General features: G+C 29.3%; 1 protein-coding gene and 1 long non-coding RNA gene across 11 annotated transcripts; one reads left to right on the top strand and one right to left on the bottom strand.

Annotated features, from left to right (window-relative positions):
• Positions 1 to 2,841: 2,841 nt before the first annotated feature.
• LOC141721378 (alpha-N-acetylglucosaminidase-like) lies at positions 2,842 to 6,631 on the bottom strand. 8 transcript variants are annotated; one of them, XR_012574729.1, is made up of 6 exons: positions 6,451 to 6,631; positions 4,825 to 4,934; positions 4,137 to 4,200; positions 3,962 to 4,016; positions 3,829 to 3,864; positions 2,842 to 3,262 (listed from the first exon to the last, which is right to left on the bottom strand). XR_012574729.1 is itself a non-coding variant. In XM_074524297.1 (6 exons), the coding sequence occupies exons 2-6, from the start codon at positions 5,513 to 5,515 to the stop codon at positions 3,239 to 3,241; spliced, it is 231 nt and encodes a 76-aa protein (XP_074380398.1). In that variant the 5' UTR covers positions 5,516 to 5,675; positions 6,451 to 6,631; the 3' UTR covers positions 2,842 to 3,238. The 8 variants fall into 8 exon arrangements, 5 of the variants coding, with proteins under 5 accessions (XP_074380398.1, XP_074380399.1, XP_074380395.1 ...); XR_012574728.1 differs by lacking the exon at positions 6,451 to 6,631 and adding an exon at positions 5,510 to 6,443; XM_074524297.1 differs by lacking the exon at positions 4,137 to 4,200 and adding an exon at positions 5,510 to 5,675.
• Positions 6,632 to 12,643: 6,012 nt separating this feature from the next.
• On the top strand, positions 12,644 to 15,184 carry LOC141721377 (uncharacterized). Of its 3 annotated transcripts, XR_012574725.1 has the most exons (4): positions 12,644 to 12,884; positions 13,058 to 13,164; positions 14,138 to 14,523; positions 15,044 to 15,184. It is a non-coding gene; the product is annotated as an uncharacterized LOC141721377 (long non-coding RNA). The 3 variants fall into 3 exon arrangements; XR_012574726.1 differs by lacking the exon at positions 13,058 to 13,164; XR_012574723.1 differs by lacking the exon at positions 12,644 to 12,884 and having other exon boundaries at positions 12,891 to 13,164.
• The last annotated feature ends 288 nt before the right edge of the window (positions 15,185 to 15,472 follow it).

Genomic DNA, 15,472 nt, shown 5'->3' with positions numbered 1-15,472 from the left:
ATATTGAGTGCACTGCGCACCTCTAATGAGATAAAAATTTTAGCTAAAAATTTACGTAGCATACCATAAGAATAATTATAGGGATCATTCAAATAATAGGACATTATTGTTAGCTATACAAAATAGGTTATATACATGGAAATAGGTTTTTAATTTTATTTTAGACAATGATATTCAAAATAGATAAGGTTATATATATCGAAGTACACAATTTTTTGTTAATATTATATTTGGCTGGAGGGTGGCTTAAATTAGTTTTATATTAATAAGGATACACGGGAGATTAGGTGGCGGTAAAATCGTCTCACTCTGTTTTTCTAATTTTCTTAGTGTTTTACCATTTTAAAAATAATAATTATAATATCTTTTAACATATCTGATATAAAATAAACATACAAATTAATAGAGAAGAGTTTGAGTTTATAAAGAAGAATAGTTCGAATTTAAAGAGAAGATATTAGTTTGAATTTGTATAGAATAATTATTGTAAAAAAAAGTTCGAGTTTTTAGAGAATAGTTAGAATTTATAGTGAATATACTTATAATTTTATAAATTTAGCATATTAAAAGTAGAATTATAATTCAAACTAGAGAAGACAATCAAGTTTATAAAGAATAAGAATTCTGAAGAAGGTGATAACTATTTAATACTATGTAAATAAATAAAGACCAATTCATGAGAAGTTAATTATTACCAACCTTCACTTCATCATAACTTTAAAAATTCATTACTTTTGTTTTATATTTGTCATACAAGTAAATTCTTATTTAAACTATAATAACTCTTTATTAGTATTGTGTTTGACGAGAGAACGACTCTAACTAATTATTATTTAAATTATATAATTTTATTATTAGTATTGTATTTATGCCAGAGCAGCTCAAACTAACTTTCTCTAAATTATAATAAATTTTTAATAATATTATGTGTGATGGGAAGACGGCTTAAACTAATTTTTATCTAATTTATAATTTTTATTCGTATCGTGTTTGACAGGAGAGAGACCCAAATTAATTTTTATCTAAATTATATTATTAGTTCATATCAGAATTTATAAAAAATTCATAACACCGCCGCGAAGCGCGGCTATATTTCCTAGTTTCTATATATAAAGGAGGATACGCGAGAGGTTAGGTGGCGCTCTAAGATCGTCTCATTCTATTTTTCTAATTTTTTTAGAGTTTCGAAATTTTAAATACTAAAAAATAATATTTAACATATTTGAAATAGACTAGGTGTTCGAGTTTATAGTGGAGAAGAGTTCGAATTTGTATAAAAGATATATACTTCAAAATTGTACTAGAAGTTATATTAAAAACATTTGAATTTTTATAAAAGTATAATTTGAAATTTTAGCCTATATAAACACCCAAATCTTGAAATCAAACCAATTATTCATGAAATCTTATGTTTCGGTTAGTCATTATATTCATTTTTATATTTACGTATACCTTACTTTGATATTTTTCGATTATGATTATTTATTATCTTATTTTTGTGCATATTTTGATAATAACGAATAGAACTTTAATTATATGTGCAGTTTTTTAAGTTTTGAGTTTGATATTCTTAAGTTTTACTGCTATCATTAATTAATCTATTTTATTTTTATTCAGATTCAGTGATTACGAGGCTATGGATTGTTTATATGGATACGCATATGTAGCAAAACTTGGATTGGTCCAGGAATCATATCACTCAGCAAATGGATGAAAACAATAATGAACTGCTTCCCAAAGTTCCATAAAGAGGTTGAAATTGAGGTCGAGTGTTTTTACCGATAAACTTATAATTTTTTTAGATGATCACTCGTTCTATTTTTTTTATTATAATTTTAAAATTTAAATATTGATATTGATAATTACAATATATTTTGACATATTGTACCTAAATATGTATTCTAATTTACAAAATAGTGTCATTTTAATCGTATCTTAAATTATTGTTATCATAACTAAAAAAAATATCTTAATCAATACACTACACCTTACTTGACCAATAGCAACACCAAAAAAAAATGTTAAAATGACCAAAAAATATTACCTAAAGCCAAATTATTGGCTATGGTTACACTTTTTAAAAATAAGGGGTGTTGGATTTGAGCCTGCTGCAACAGGTGTCTACTGTTACATTTTTTGAAATTTTGGTAACAGCTTTCAATGTGTTACACTAGAGTACCTATAGTTACATTTTCTATTTCTATAGTAACAAATTGAAAAATGTAACCACAGTTCTGTTACTACATACATAACCCTTCAGTAACACTTAAATATGTGTTGGAATTGACTCTTCTGCAACACTATATTAGCTATTGTAACACTTAATTTAATCTTTTGGTAACATTTTTATATGTTATTGTAACATTATTTTTTAACACTCTGGTATTTTTTTTGGGTAAATGAGATCTAAGCCACGTAAAATATATAAAAAAGAAAGAATTTACATGAGTCACTTCTCAAAATTTCTCTTAGAACAGGCTCTAAGAAAAACAAAGAGAAAAAACAAAAAACAAAAATAAATTTAATCAAAAATCAAACCTAACTTAAAAGAAGAAAGGCAAAGCTAAAAGACTTAACCAAAAATCCCACTAGCTAGCAATATAAAAACAAACACCAGCCCACCCACCATCTCTTATAAATCAAGTGCATCAGCAAAACAAGATAAAAAAGCAATTCACTCAACTAATACAACTTATAATGATTATGGAGCCATTAACTTGACCACAGATTTTATGTCAGTGTACTAGATGGGCTTGTAATGTAAGCTGAGGTCAAAGCAAAATCATTGTCACAGTCATTTAAGTATTGTAAATCTGTGTTTCTGGTCTTCCAAAGCTTAAATAAGAATAAATAAACTTCGACTATTGAGCAAAAAAAAGAGAACAAACTTTGACTTAAAATTAACAACAAACTAAATTTAGAGAAATATTGAACCGTGTAAAATATAAGATGTCGATGATTCAGCCACTGTCGCTTGATGGTTGTGGTGCTGCATAGCAAACCAAAATTGAAACAAATTCGTAATCAAGATCGATCTGTAAAGACAATTTAACTGCCGAATTATAATGCTACTTGAACGGCTGGACCATTTGATGCTTCCTATTCTGACTTTTAACGAGTAAAAAGATACATGACCAGTTCTACTGTTAGGGCCTTAATAAAATAGTTCATTCATGAAAATTATGTACTGATAGTGTTGTCGGAGATTTCCGAGTTGTCGGTTCTGAATTCGGAGCTGTCAGATAACTCGGAGTTGTTGATCCTGGAAAGGAAAAAAGATTAAAATAACTATACATTCCCGCATCTGCGTGAAACATACTTGAAAAGGAAGCACGCGATATTCACACATATCAGTCTAGTACTCTAGTTTAAGAAATCAAGGCTATAACATGAGTTGCACTACTTTCATCCAAAAGAGCAATCTCTAACAGAACTATGGTCTGAGCTACCAATCCATTCCATCCATTCCATAACATTAAAACTTTAAATACACTCGGCTGCATTACAATTCAAGTACTCCTTCTACTTCTTCATGTTGGTAGCTTTGAACCTCTGCCCTTTTTAATTTTTAGTCTAAAAGATGTAACAAATAACTAATAGAAAAACATAATCCTACATTCCTATTTACAAGGAACTTTACACAAAAACAACAATGGAATTTTAATAAGCAGTATATGTCATATATATGCAGTATGCTGGTATAATGGGAGGGTCTAGGGGTACTTAATTCTCAGTGCCTAAACCAGCTTATAGAAGCAAATGAACTGTGTAATCCAGATAACAGGATAGATAATTAAATCCGACATTTTTTAAAAATACATTGGTTACCTGGTTGTGGAATTGGAGAATTCGGAGCAGGTGATCCTAAGAAGTAAAAAATATTTGGTTCATTTTATATAGGTAATACCCCTTTTTGTGTCCAAATATGAAACGAAATCCGAATAATTCACAAATCGCAAACCTGTGCATTCACTGATACTGAAGTTGATGCTACATCGAGCAGGAAGATCAATAGCCTGTGTAACATTGATTCCAAAAGATTTAAGCAAAACGGGGACATGTAAGGTGATGAAATAAATTGTGATACTGAGCAGATGAATGCTCTCAAAAAGTTAGTAAAGAATCTAGAAACCTACCAATATAATATGTCATCAACATCACAGTTTGACACTTGCATTTTAACCTCCAAAAGTGATGATCCTTAACATAACAAACATAGATCAGCAACCACTTATATTGGCATCAGTGGCTGGACATACACTGGACCAGCTTTAATAAAACATCAACACTAAAGTTATCCATTGATATCAGCGAGTAATATATTTTGCTATCAGTAAGCAAGTAAAAACAGTGATGTAGCAATGGAAACAACATAACTAACTTTGGTGCTTTAACAATTTACTGTTGACCCAACTGTCAACAAATTATGCGGCTTACAAAAATCTTCAAATTTTCAGCAAAAATTCAAAATTAACTGGCATCTCTTCTCACAAATGACAGTGAGATAAGAGGTTATTTTGGATTAAGAAAAACCCAGTTGCTTTAAGCTCCGGCACAAACAAAAAAAATCTAAAATAGGAATGTGCATTTTCATGCTACAACTAATGTGGACTACATATGCAGAGTTATGATAATCTAAAAAATAGGTTTGCAGGATATAACAGATATAGTATGTGTGCATCAGGCAACCAAAAGACGAGCACACACTGGTAATTAAATTATTATATATCTTTTCAGCAAATAATTTTTTTGAATTAAGTAATTATTCTAAAATTAATAAAGTACCATATCTGACTAATTAGTATGAAAGAAGCTTTAACTTACCATATGTAAGGAACTCCATAAAACTGCTCTGAAATGGTCCATATTGATAGCACTTCGGCAAACAAGTCAAGGACTACCATCTTTCCTACTGGGACATAATGAAGAAGCGCCTGAAAAAAGCATGTAGGATTGCAACAGAGAATCTTAGAATCTTAACCAGGATTCGGAATGGAGATACTAGAACAAATTGAATCTAATCTATTATTATGGAGAGCCCTCCTTAAACTTTAGCAGCAGTTAAGTTGGAGGGAGTGCATTTTAACCACATTAGACCAGGTCAAGTTGTCATAATCAGAATACGAAGCAATATATAATAGGAACTATTCTTGTACTAATTTCACAGAGGCTCTTGTTAGTGATACCGTTCCAGGACATTATATAGCCTTCCACATCCTACATACCTCATAGTTTAATTTTTTTTAACCGCTCTATGATAGCTTTATCTACTTTGAATCCAGTTATAATATTTTTCGATTTAGCTGTGGGAAAATAAATTGTTATTCTCGAATCAAGTATCAAATTACAACTGGAGTTATTATGTGCATCTTAAAGCAATTATCAAATCAGAATATATTCATTTAAGTCAAAATAAAACAGAATAATATAAATGATTGCATGGTTAAAATCATGCATCTGGACAGTTAAAAGAAAAACAAAAACCAAACTTTATATGCAAGGACAAGACCTTCATTTGTGGAGGCCTCCAGAATGGGTCATAAGAAAAAAGCCATCCTTGTAAAACAAGAATACATTATATTTCAGGAAGAAAAAAGAAATAAAGTTAAGTCCTTAGAGCAATGGAGAATGATTAGATATCTTCAAATTTTGTTAGCATATATCACCGTACGCACCTGCAGCGTAAGATATACTTAACAGGCAGTCTTACAAGAATTTCTGCTAGTAGTTCATTAGGTAAGTCAGTGAGCATATTCCTGTGCCTTTTCAAAATGGGAGAACTACTAGTATTACTATTACTAGCAGTAATTAGAATATGCAAGCAACTAGCTGTACTACTTAATTCACACTGCAATATATTCAGATACCAACAAAGAACAAACTTAATAGAACACATAACATCATATGTAGAGTATTAAGAAATTCTTGAAAGATAAAAAAGAAGCTTACATAACTGCTTTTTGATCAATTATGTGAAGATGTCAACCGGTTCTATATGTGAACTTCAGACCATATTACTAAAATGTGGCTACTGTTATGCCAATTTAAATTAAAACCACAAGGAAGAATAACAACAAGTAATTCTATATATAGCCTTAAAACTGTTTAATATTACCTTGTTAACATTACCATACAAAAGTTAACAAAAGTTACAGAAGATGAGGCAAAATTTATTTTTCTGCTATTGAATGTTTAAAGAATACAAGAGAAATAAAAAAAGGATTTAAATATTACACACAAGTTACAATAACATAATACAGGGCACAGAAGCAAGAACAGAATAATGTTATGAAGTACTGTATGTTAAATACATATGTTAAATACTAGCAAGCTTTTTCCTGGTACAACCAGACAAAAGCTGACCAGAACCACCGCCTCACACCCCCCATCCGCAACTTCAGGAATAGCACTAAACCAGATTATAAACTATATGAAGGAATGAAGGCATACCTCAAGAAATGTTGAATAAAGCCCCAAACTATAAGCTCGATTGAAAAAAAAGGCCATAATTACAAGCGCGATTGAGAAGAAACCCCAATTTGTCGAACCCTAAAACTCTAATTTTAGAGTATTGAGATGGTCTAGTTTTTAGATTTATTTTGGACAAAATAATTGAGCGGGTTGTATTTGGTCTTGGCCGCTTATTTAGTTTTCACTTTGCCGCCTAAATTTTCAGTTATGTGATAACACTTACTTTTTGGAAATAATGTTAAAAATAACAATTTTTTGGTGCAAATGGCTGAAAATACCCATTGTGAAAGTGGAAGGCTGAAAATACCGTTTTGGATACGCATTTTTCATTTGGGTATCGTGTTTTGTACTAGATACGCATTTGTCAAATGGGTATCCAATTTATTTTTTATTTTATTTTTTAAGATACGCATTTGGCAAATGTTTATCTCAATGGTAATACCCAAACTACAAATGCGTATGTTTAGTAATTTTCTTAGATACCCAATTTTCAAATGCGTATTACACTTACCCAATTACAAAATGTGTATCCAAAACGGTATTTTCAGCCATGTGTTTTGAAAATTGGTATTTTCAGCCATTGCACCCAAAAAATGGGTATTTTTAAACATCACCCACTTATTTCAATATCAATGCTAACATCTTTTTTTATGTTACAATAGCAATTTACTACATATGGTAACATTGGTTAACCTCTACTGTAACGTTAAAAAAAATGGTACCTCATATAAAATATTAGTGATCTAAGATAATATTTTTGCTTGTAACACCAAAAAAAGTGTTGTTAGAGGTCATATATGGTGTAGTGATAAATGACGAGAGATTGGATATATATATTGATTAAGCTCTTGATAACCTTCTTAGATTTTACATTTTTACAACTTAGATCAACTTCTCTTTTTCTTTTTCTTCTAATGCTGGAAGTATACAAATAAAAATAATATTCTGTCACAAATAAGACAAATATATATTATACTATTATAAACAGAACACTCTCTATTTGGTTTGTTTAGCATGGTAGATTACAGCCGTTAGATTATAATTCAAATAAATGACAACCGTTAAATGTAATAATAAATTATTATTTATTATATTAATATCTAAACTTTTCTGGATTCAAATCCCCTCCAATAGCATACTATATTTAGCATATTATATTTAAGCTTTAATATTATTCATTTGTATATTCCTTATTTTCTAAACAATTTGTATAGAATTCGAGTCGGTCAATAATATCTTATAATATATTATTTATTTTCAATCACGACATATTATATTATATTATATTATATTTAGACATATATTATTATAAATAATTGTATTCTTCAATTTTTTCCAACTATTAAAATAATATGTTACAATATAAATAATTTTAAAATAAAATATATTATTAAAAATCATTAGTGTCAGAAACAATCCGTGCATGGCACGGATTATAGGCTATTTATTTTAACAGTGAGAAGTTATTTTTGTCCCAACAAGTTAGATGTATTTTGATGGGCATGTTGCGTTTAATAGATTTTTTGGATGATAAGCATTAAATCGATTACATATTATTTAATATAGATTCAACATATTTTAGTTTTCCTTTTTTACGAGTATATATGATTTTTTTGTGTAACGAAATATACTTTTTATACACTTTCTCATTCGTGCATTCTTTAGACTTTATCTCTTTGCATTGATTTATTTTATATACTTTTTCGTTTTGTAATTGTTTCACATAATGGTGTGTTTTAAAATAAGTTTTATGTTTAATGATAATTGATATGTTATGTTTTAAAATTTCAAGTAAAACAATTTTGTAATAAAATGGAGACACTATGAGTTGTAATTCGAAGGCATGCATGATAAAAAGATGCAAGAGAGGATTAAAGGAATTCGTAACCATGAATTTTCATGTCTAAAGTTTTTTTTGGTATTCTAATTTATAAAGGAAAATAGTACATATATAAATTTATAAATAATTATGTCTTTCCTAATTATAAAGACGAGGAGTTTGAATTTATAAAAAAGGAGAAAAGTCGAGGGATTTAATTCCATTTATAATTTTAAATTTATGTTTTTATAATTTGGTTGTGATGTTTGTTGTTACCGCGTAAGAAATGGTATGCGTTGAGTCAATACGAATAATTGTAAACTTGGCCTATCAATTCAAAGAAGATATTAGCACCCATAATCTTAAGTATAATTACAAAAATACAACCTTATATTCATTTAAAATTTCTTTTTTCACTCACCTACATTAGGTAACATTAAGCCCTTTTGGCAGGAGAAATATATACCTAAGTAGGTGTTATATGGGTGTTATGTAAATATTTAATGTATTTTTAATAGTAGAGTTTTAATTTTTTAAATAAAATTTTATAATTAAAAAGGACCCGTGTATAACATTAAAAATTTCTATGTACTCACCTAAGTTAGGTGAGTATGTAGTAGAATAGGTCGGGAGTTTTTCTTTTTTAATTTAGATTTATCGTTTACGTGACATTCTAATATCGCTTTGATTTATTTTTCTATTTTTTAAAAGTTTCATTTTTAAATATTGATAATTAAAGTATCTTTTAACATATTGAAAATAGAACACACAAAAATACTCCGCGATGTAAATGAGGGAATGTCCACAATACGCAAATACGAAAAAAATTTATAAAGGAGAGATGTTGAGATTTATAAATAAAAAAAGTACCATAATTTTTAAATAGCGGTTCAAATTTTCTTTTTGACACGTATTGTAAGTAAAATAGATATTATAATTCATAAACCAGAGGAGTTCGAATTATATATCAATATATAGTAGATAGAATACGTATCATAAATAGAATAATATATAAATATATTTTGTGAGATACAGAATAGAGATTTAATATCATGGTAAATTTAGGGGGGGGGGAACTAGGTTATATAATAAAAATGTATCTTAATTTTCAATAAGAGAGGTTAAAATTATTATTTAACACATTATAAGTCAATATGTATTATAATTTATAGAAGAAATCAATTTGAATTATTAAGCGCAATAATGAGGCAGTTATATATAATCAGGATTAAGCAAATACAGACAATTAAACCAATTAACGAAACAAAACACGAATGCAAAAATAACAAGATAAATCAGTAACTGAATTGATAAAGAGAGGAGAAAATACTTAGCTCTAACAGACACTTTAACAAATCTGAAAGAACTATGAACAGTTGAGGCGTCTAGCCTTCGAGAAGTCTATATTGTTCTTTAAGAGATTATTTCTCCACTTACGCTGTGTTGGGTTGCAGCAATATCACTTCCATGATACAACAGCTCAGAGCAATTCGTCCACTGATACGTAAAGCTCAACAGCGACCTGAACTCAGTTTGCCCAGAATTGTAATTAATGGAATATTTCCGGAATCAGAACTGTAACAGTCACATATCAGGATTTAATAGCTTTCCAGCAAATGCTGATATCATATCACCATTTAACAGCCTTTTAGCAAATGCTAATATCCATGGGTATTTATTCAGCATACAGGAGTTTATAAACTCTGATTCAGCAAATATTGATATCAGTATCTATTCTGTTCAGCAAATACTGATATGATATCTCTTGTTACAGAAACACTGAACAATATTCAGATAAAAACAATATAATAAATTAGTAAATATTTTAATTTACATATCAGCATTTAACAGTTTTCCAGCAAATGATGATATCATATAAGCATTTAACAGCCTTTTAGCAAATGCTGATGTATAGTAGCATTTATTCAGCATATCAGAGTTTATAAATTCTGATTCAGCAAATACTGATATCAGTATTTATTCAGTTCAACAAATACTGATATGATATTTTCCTGTTACAGAAACACTGATCAATTTTCAGATAAAAATAATATAATAAATCAGTAAATATTTCAATTAAACAAGCAGTAAAATTTCTTGCCCAGGTCGCCTCGCGTACGCGAGATGCCGAGACATTCACCCAAATCGCCCTTCGACCCGAGTCGCGGCGTGGCGGCAGCGACGCGCGTGTGTGCGTGCGAGGCACACAATAACATCATGTACACCCACATGCCTTAGTATTTGGTATACTACTCTTGAACATGGTACTATATAAAGCACTACACCCTTCTTTACTTAACAATGCGGAACAAAACCCACAAACTTATTTCAAACTACTAACTTCATCTCAATTTCTATATGGATTACACTAGGAAAATGACAAATATGAAAGTTTAATTCCTCATTACAAGGAACAACCTCCGACAATTAGTTTTAGAAAATTACATCAAGAACATGTCTTAAAATATGACTCAAACTTTCCATTTTTTAACACTATGTGCTTAAATATATTGCGGTAAGAAGTTTTTTTATTAATATTGTGTTTAAGGAGAGGGCTACTCTAAGGTGAAGGCTACTCAAAAGGAGGCTCGAGTTAAATCTTATATAAATTATAATATTTTTTTTATTAGTATTGTATTTGACGGGAGGGCGACTCAAACTAAATTATATATAAATATTAATAATTTGTTTATTAGTATTATATTTGACGGAAGTAAGCTGAAACTAATTTTTTTAGATTATAATAGTTTATATTAGTATTGTGTTTTACCGGAGGGTCGACTCAAACTATTTTTTATCTAAATTATAATAATTTTTTATCAGTATTGTGTTTGACGAGAGGACGACTCAAACTATTTTTTCTTTAAATTATAATATTAGTTCATATTAGAATTTATATTAAATTTATGAAAAATTTATAACGCCGCCGCGAAGCGCTGCTTTATTTACTAGTTCCAAAAAAAAAGTAATCCCGATTTGATTAGGCATTTTATTTATAATAATTGAGATTAAAATAATTATTATGAAAGGACTTCGTATAATACTTGATTCAAAATATAATGAGACTGGAGAAAAAATTAAGCTAATTGATTGGGATTGGAAAAATTATTGCGTATAAATATATCTATATGTCTGCGTTTTAGATATTGCAAAATTTATTGCACACAATGCGGATAAATATATCTATTTGTCATCCAATTCAAAATAGATTAAGATCGAGATAGTTATTTTGCCTATAAAATATACTTATCGGTGGAGTTGTTTAAAATGTCGCAAACGATACAGAGCTGTGTGTCTGATCCAAACAAAATCGGGAATGTTTTCGCGTAATTGTTTTTAAAATTTATGAGTTTGAAATCTATTGTGTAATAGTAATATGCTAGCAATGGACAGTCTAAAGTGTCGTGATGATAGCTGTAATCTCGTTCGAGCTAACTACCAAAACGTGTACCAAGGTCTCAGAATCTGGTGCAAAATTTCAAAGGTGAACAGAGAACTTAAATTCCATCCATCAATCTATCTATCTATATAATAAATCCATATGACAAAAAAAACATGACTATTTACAAGGCCTACCCCAAATCTTCATACCTAATTACATAAAATGCCATCCAAACACAGTACAACATAATTTTTTTACTTACTTTCCGATTTTCAAAGAACCCACGTGCATATCAGTTTGGTTTATATTCGAGATATATTAAATGCATACACATACGCTACCAACACGTATACAACATGCACATTTTTGAATAATTCAAATTTCAAACATTCATCGAAATCTCATCCATGTATACTAATTTGAATTTTGAAATCTTCTGTACTCTATCTTTTGTGCCCTTCTGTCTCTGTATTCCAAATTTTGAATTTGAGCTTTAAAATCATTTCTCTCCATCTCATTCCTTCAGCATCAAATTATCAAAACTTTTCATATAAGCAATATGTGTTTGTTATATAGAACTCTGCATTTAATCTATATCTATATAATAAATCCAGATCACAAAAAAAACATGACTATTTACAAGGCCTACCCCAAAACTTCATACCTAATTACATAAAATGCCATCCAAACATAGTACAACATAATTTTTTTACTTACTTTCCGATTTCCAAAGAACCCACGTGCATATCAGTTTGGTTTATACTCGAGATATATTAGATGCATACATATACGCTACCAACACGTATACAACATGCACATTTTTGAATAATTCAAATTTCAAACATTCATCGAAATCTCATCCATGTATACTGATTTGAATTTTGAAATCTCTTGTACTCCATCTTTTGTGTCCTTCTGTCTCTGTATTCCAAATTTTGAATTTGAGCTTTATAACCATTTCTCTCCATCTCATTCCTTCTGCATCAAATTATCAAAACTTTTTATATAAGCAATATGTGTTTGTTATATAGAACTCTGCATTTAATTATTTTAATTGAATATGATTACTTATTTAACTAGATTGTTCATTCCGGTTGGTACTAATCTTGATCTGGTCGATCTATTTTTTAGTGATGTATCAGGTACACGGACAATGAGTAATTTTTGTTACGACGATCTGTTCTTCATTTATAAATCGACTCAAATAAATGGGTAAGTTCTTTTTCAATATTTTATATATTCATTATTTTATATTTATGCACTCTAAGTGTTTGATTAAAGATCCTATATAGTTTTTGGTTGTTGGGTGCTTAATGATAATAAATTTCCCTATTTATATAGGGATGATGTTTTTAGTTCAATTACTACCATATTTTCTTTCATAGTTTTTGAATGGGTGTCGGAGACACTTTGAAATCTTTTAACATGGTGCAAAAGAACTCAATATATGAAAGAGGCATCCACATTCGTGCAAGGAAGTTTTGTTCTAAAGGTGATATTTTTCAATATCTAATCAAGTTTGCTGCTCAAGTTTAATTTAAGTTTCTTGCTTATTGCTTTTAAGAGCAGATGCAATATGACCTGTTGAAGACTAATTTTGTAAAATCAGAAAAATATTTCCAAATTACATATTTAATACACATTTAAATAGAATATATATTTGTTTCTAATTATGTAATAAGTATGTATTCTTCATTCAAATCATACTGACCAGTTAGTTACTTGCAATTAGTTACTTTTGACTATTTATATATTTGAGTTTAGATACATATTGGCCTAATATATCAAGGGAATGATATTTGTTAGGTGTAGAGCAAAACTGTCTCTAAGAATAGAGTTTTGTGCCCTATGAATCTGACTGGTATTGCTAATATCTGGAATTTGACATTTCTAGATTTGGACTTTTGTAAAGATCAGTCATAACTTATGAATTTACTAGAAAAATAATAATTATGTCTACACTGAATATCTATATTTGTTTCTAAAGCTAAATGTTAATTTTATGTTCCAATGCACATGATGCTACAATAATTCTAAAATTTCATCCTCCTCTCTTGACTAAGATTCATGTTTGTAGTAAGAAATTTGGCTAAACTAGAAGTGTAGTTACTCTGGCATGCTAAAAAATAATAAAATATCTATATAAATCTGTTTTCTAATTCTTTCAAATGTCAAAGGGTTTTGAACTTCTTTTATAATATATATTGTATATTTATTATATACAATATATATATATATATAATAAGTTTATATAATTATTATATAAAGTTTGATAATGATTTATAATTGATGAATGATGAATACAATGAGCTTTACAATTAAGATGTTGTAATTTGAATATATAATGATGACCGTTTTATTAGGCTAATTTGCCAAGCCAACAACAAGCTCCACTATAGCCTTACACGTGGTTACAATTAAGGAAGATTTATAATTAAGATGTTGCCTTAACTTCCTTTATATAGGCACACACCCTAGAAAATTGGGGAAGATTGATTTATTGAGTACACCCAGCTTTGCTAATGTTAAAGGAATTAATTCATCTGATTCTAAAGGTGTAGGTTTGTTATTTATCTAAATTTCACTCTCGAAATAACATATGTGCTGCCTAAACTTTCCAGTAAATGCTTCTTTATTTAATTTTTATATTCTAAATTGTTGAATTACAGTGGTTGCTCCTTCTCCCGTGACACCCTTCACCTATATTGCCAGATAATTTTCATAGAGTAGTGATGTTGTTACTTTTCCAAACTCCCCAGAATTAGTTGGGTTTGTCAAGGTTTTCTTTTACGAGGCCTCCATCTTGCTGTAAAAATATCACAGCTGGTATAGAGTGATGTTGATGGTCAAGGTAATTTTTAGTCAGTGTCTTGCAATTGGTGTTGCACTATTTACCTTTCATTACACCTTCACAATCCACAACATGCAACTTACAAAGATTTTTAAAGGTTTCTTTTTGGATTTCTTATGTGAAGTTTGTGGAATAATTTTATTTAAAGTGTCACATGAATATTTCTAATGCTTAAGTTTGTTGTCCAAAAGTAAGAAATATTTCTTTGTTTAATTTTCATATTTTAAAGGTCTCTTTGTTTGCCTCTTTTTGGATTTCTTGTGTGGAGTTTCGTGGAGTAGTTTTGTTTAAGGCGGGTCATCTGGATATTTCTGATGCTTAAGTTTATTGTCCATGAGTAAGAAATATTTTTTTGATTAATTTTTATATTTTAAAGGTCTCTTTGTTTGTCTCTTTTTGGATTTCTTGTGTGGAGTTTCATGGAATAGTTTTATTTAAAGTGTGACACCACCCTAATTCAAATTTAAAATTATGATATTTTTAAGTTACCATATTGCTGAGGGTTTCGTTTTCCCTCCAGATTTGAACCGTGCTACTATCATGTTGGGAAATGAAGGCATGGATATAGTTACATCTCTTTTGCTTCCATCTCTGTTGTCTTTTCCAACTTTGCAAGAATACTTGAGTCTGGACATGGGGTTAGCTGCAACTGAAATGCTTCTTAACATAAGAGAAGGCGAGGTATCCACTTCTCGATCTCCATATCATCTGAAATGAATCAGTTTGTTAATCTCCCGGATACAGAAAATGAGTTAATCAGTTTTTTAATCTCCCATAATATACAGAAAATGAGTTTTCTCAAACTCAAAATACGTATGCGAATTCTGTGGGAGGTTATATTGTGTTTTACATCAATCAAAACTTCCAGTTTAACACTATCTTCCAGTCATACAGTCCCCAAGGCAAAAATTTGTTCAGATCTCTATGACAAAGGAAAATGTAAATTATC

The sequence above is a fragment of the Apium graveolens genome, chromosome 4 (assembly GCF_009905375.1).
Source record: "Apium graveolens cultivar Ventura chromosome 4, ASM990537v1, whole genome shotgun sequence".
NCBI classification, from domain to species: domain Eukaryota; kingdom Viridiplantae; phylum Streptophyta; class Magnoliopsida; order Apiales; family Apiaceae; genus Apium; species Apium graveolens.
The sequence above is the reverse complement of the archived record's forward strand: the minus strand, read 5'-3'. Positions and strand labels throughout refer to the sequence as shown.

Coding starts and splice junctions, on each gene's coding strand:
- LOC141721378 (XM_074524294.1), bottom strand. CDS start 6,507: ATGGCCTTTTTTTTCAATCGAGCTTATAGTTTGGGGCTTTATTCAACA. Junction 3,865..3,961: donor CAGTATCAGTGAATGCACAG/GTTTGCGATTTG, acceptor TTTACTTCTTAG/GATCACCTGCTCCGAATTCT. Junction 3,263..3,828: donor TTCTCCAATTCCACAACCAG/GTAACCAATGTA, acceptor TTTCCTTTCCAG/GATCAACAACTCCGAGTTAT.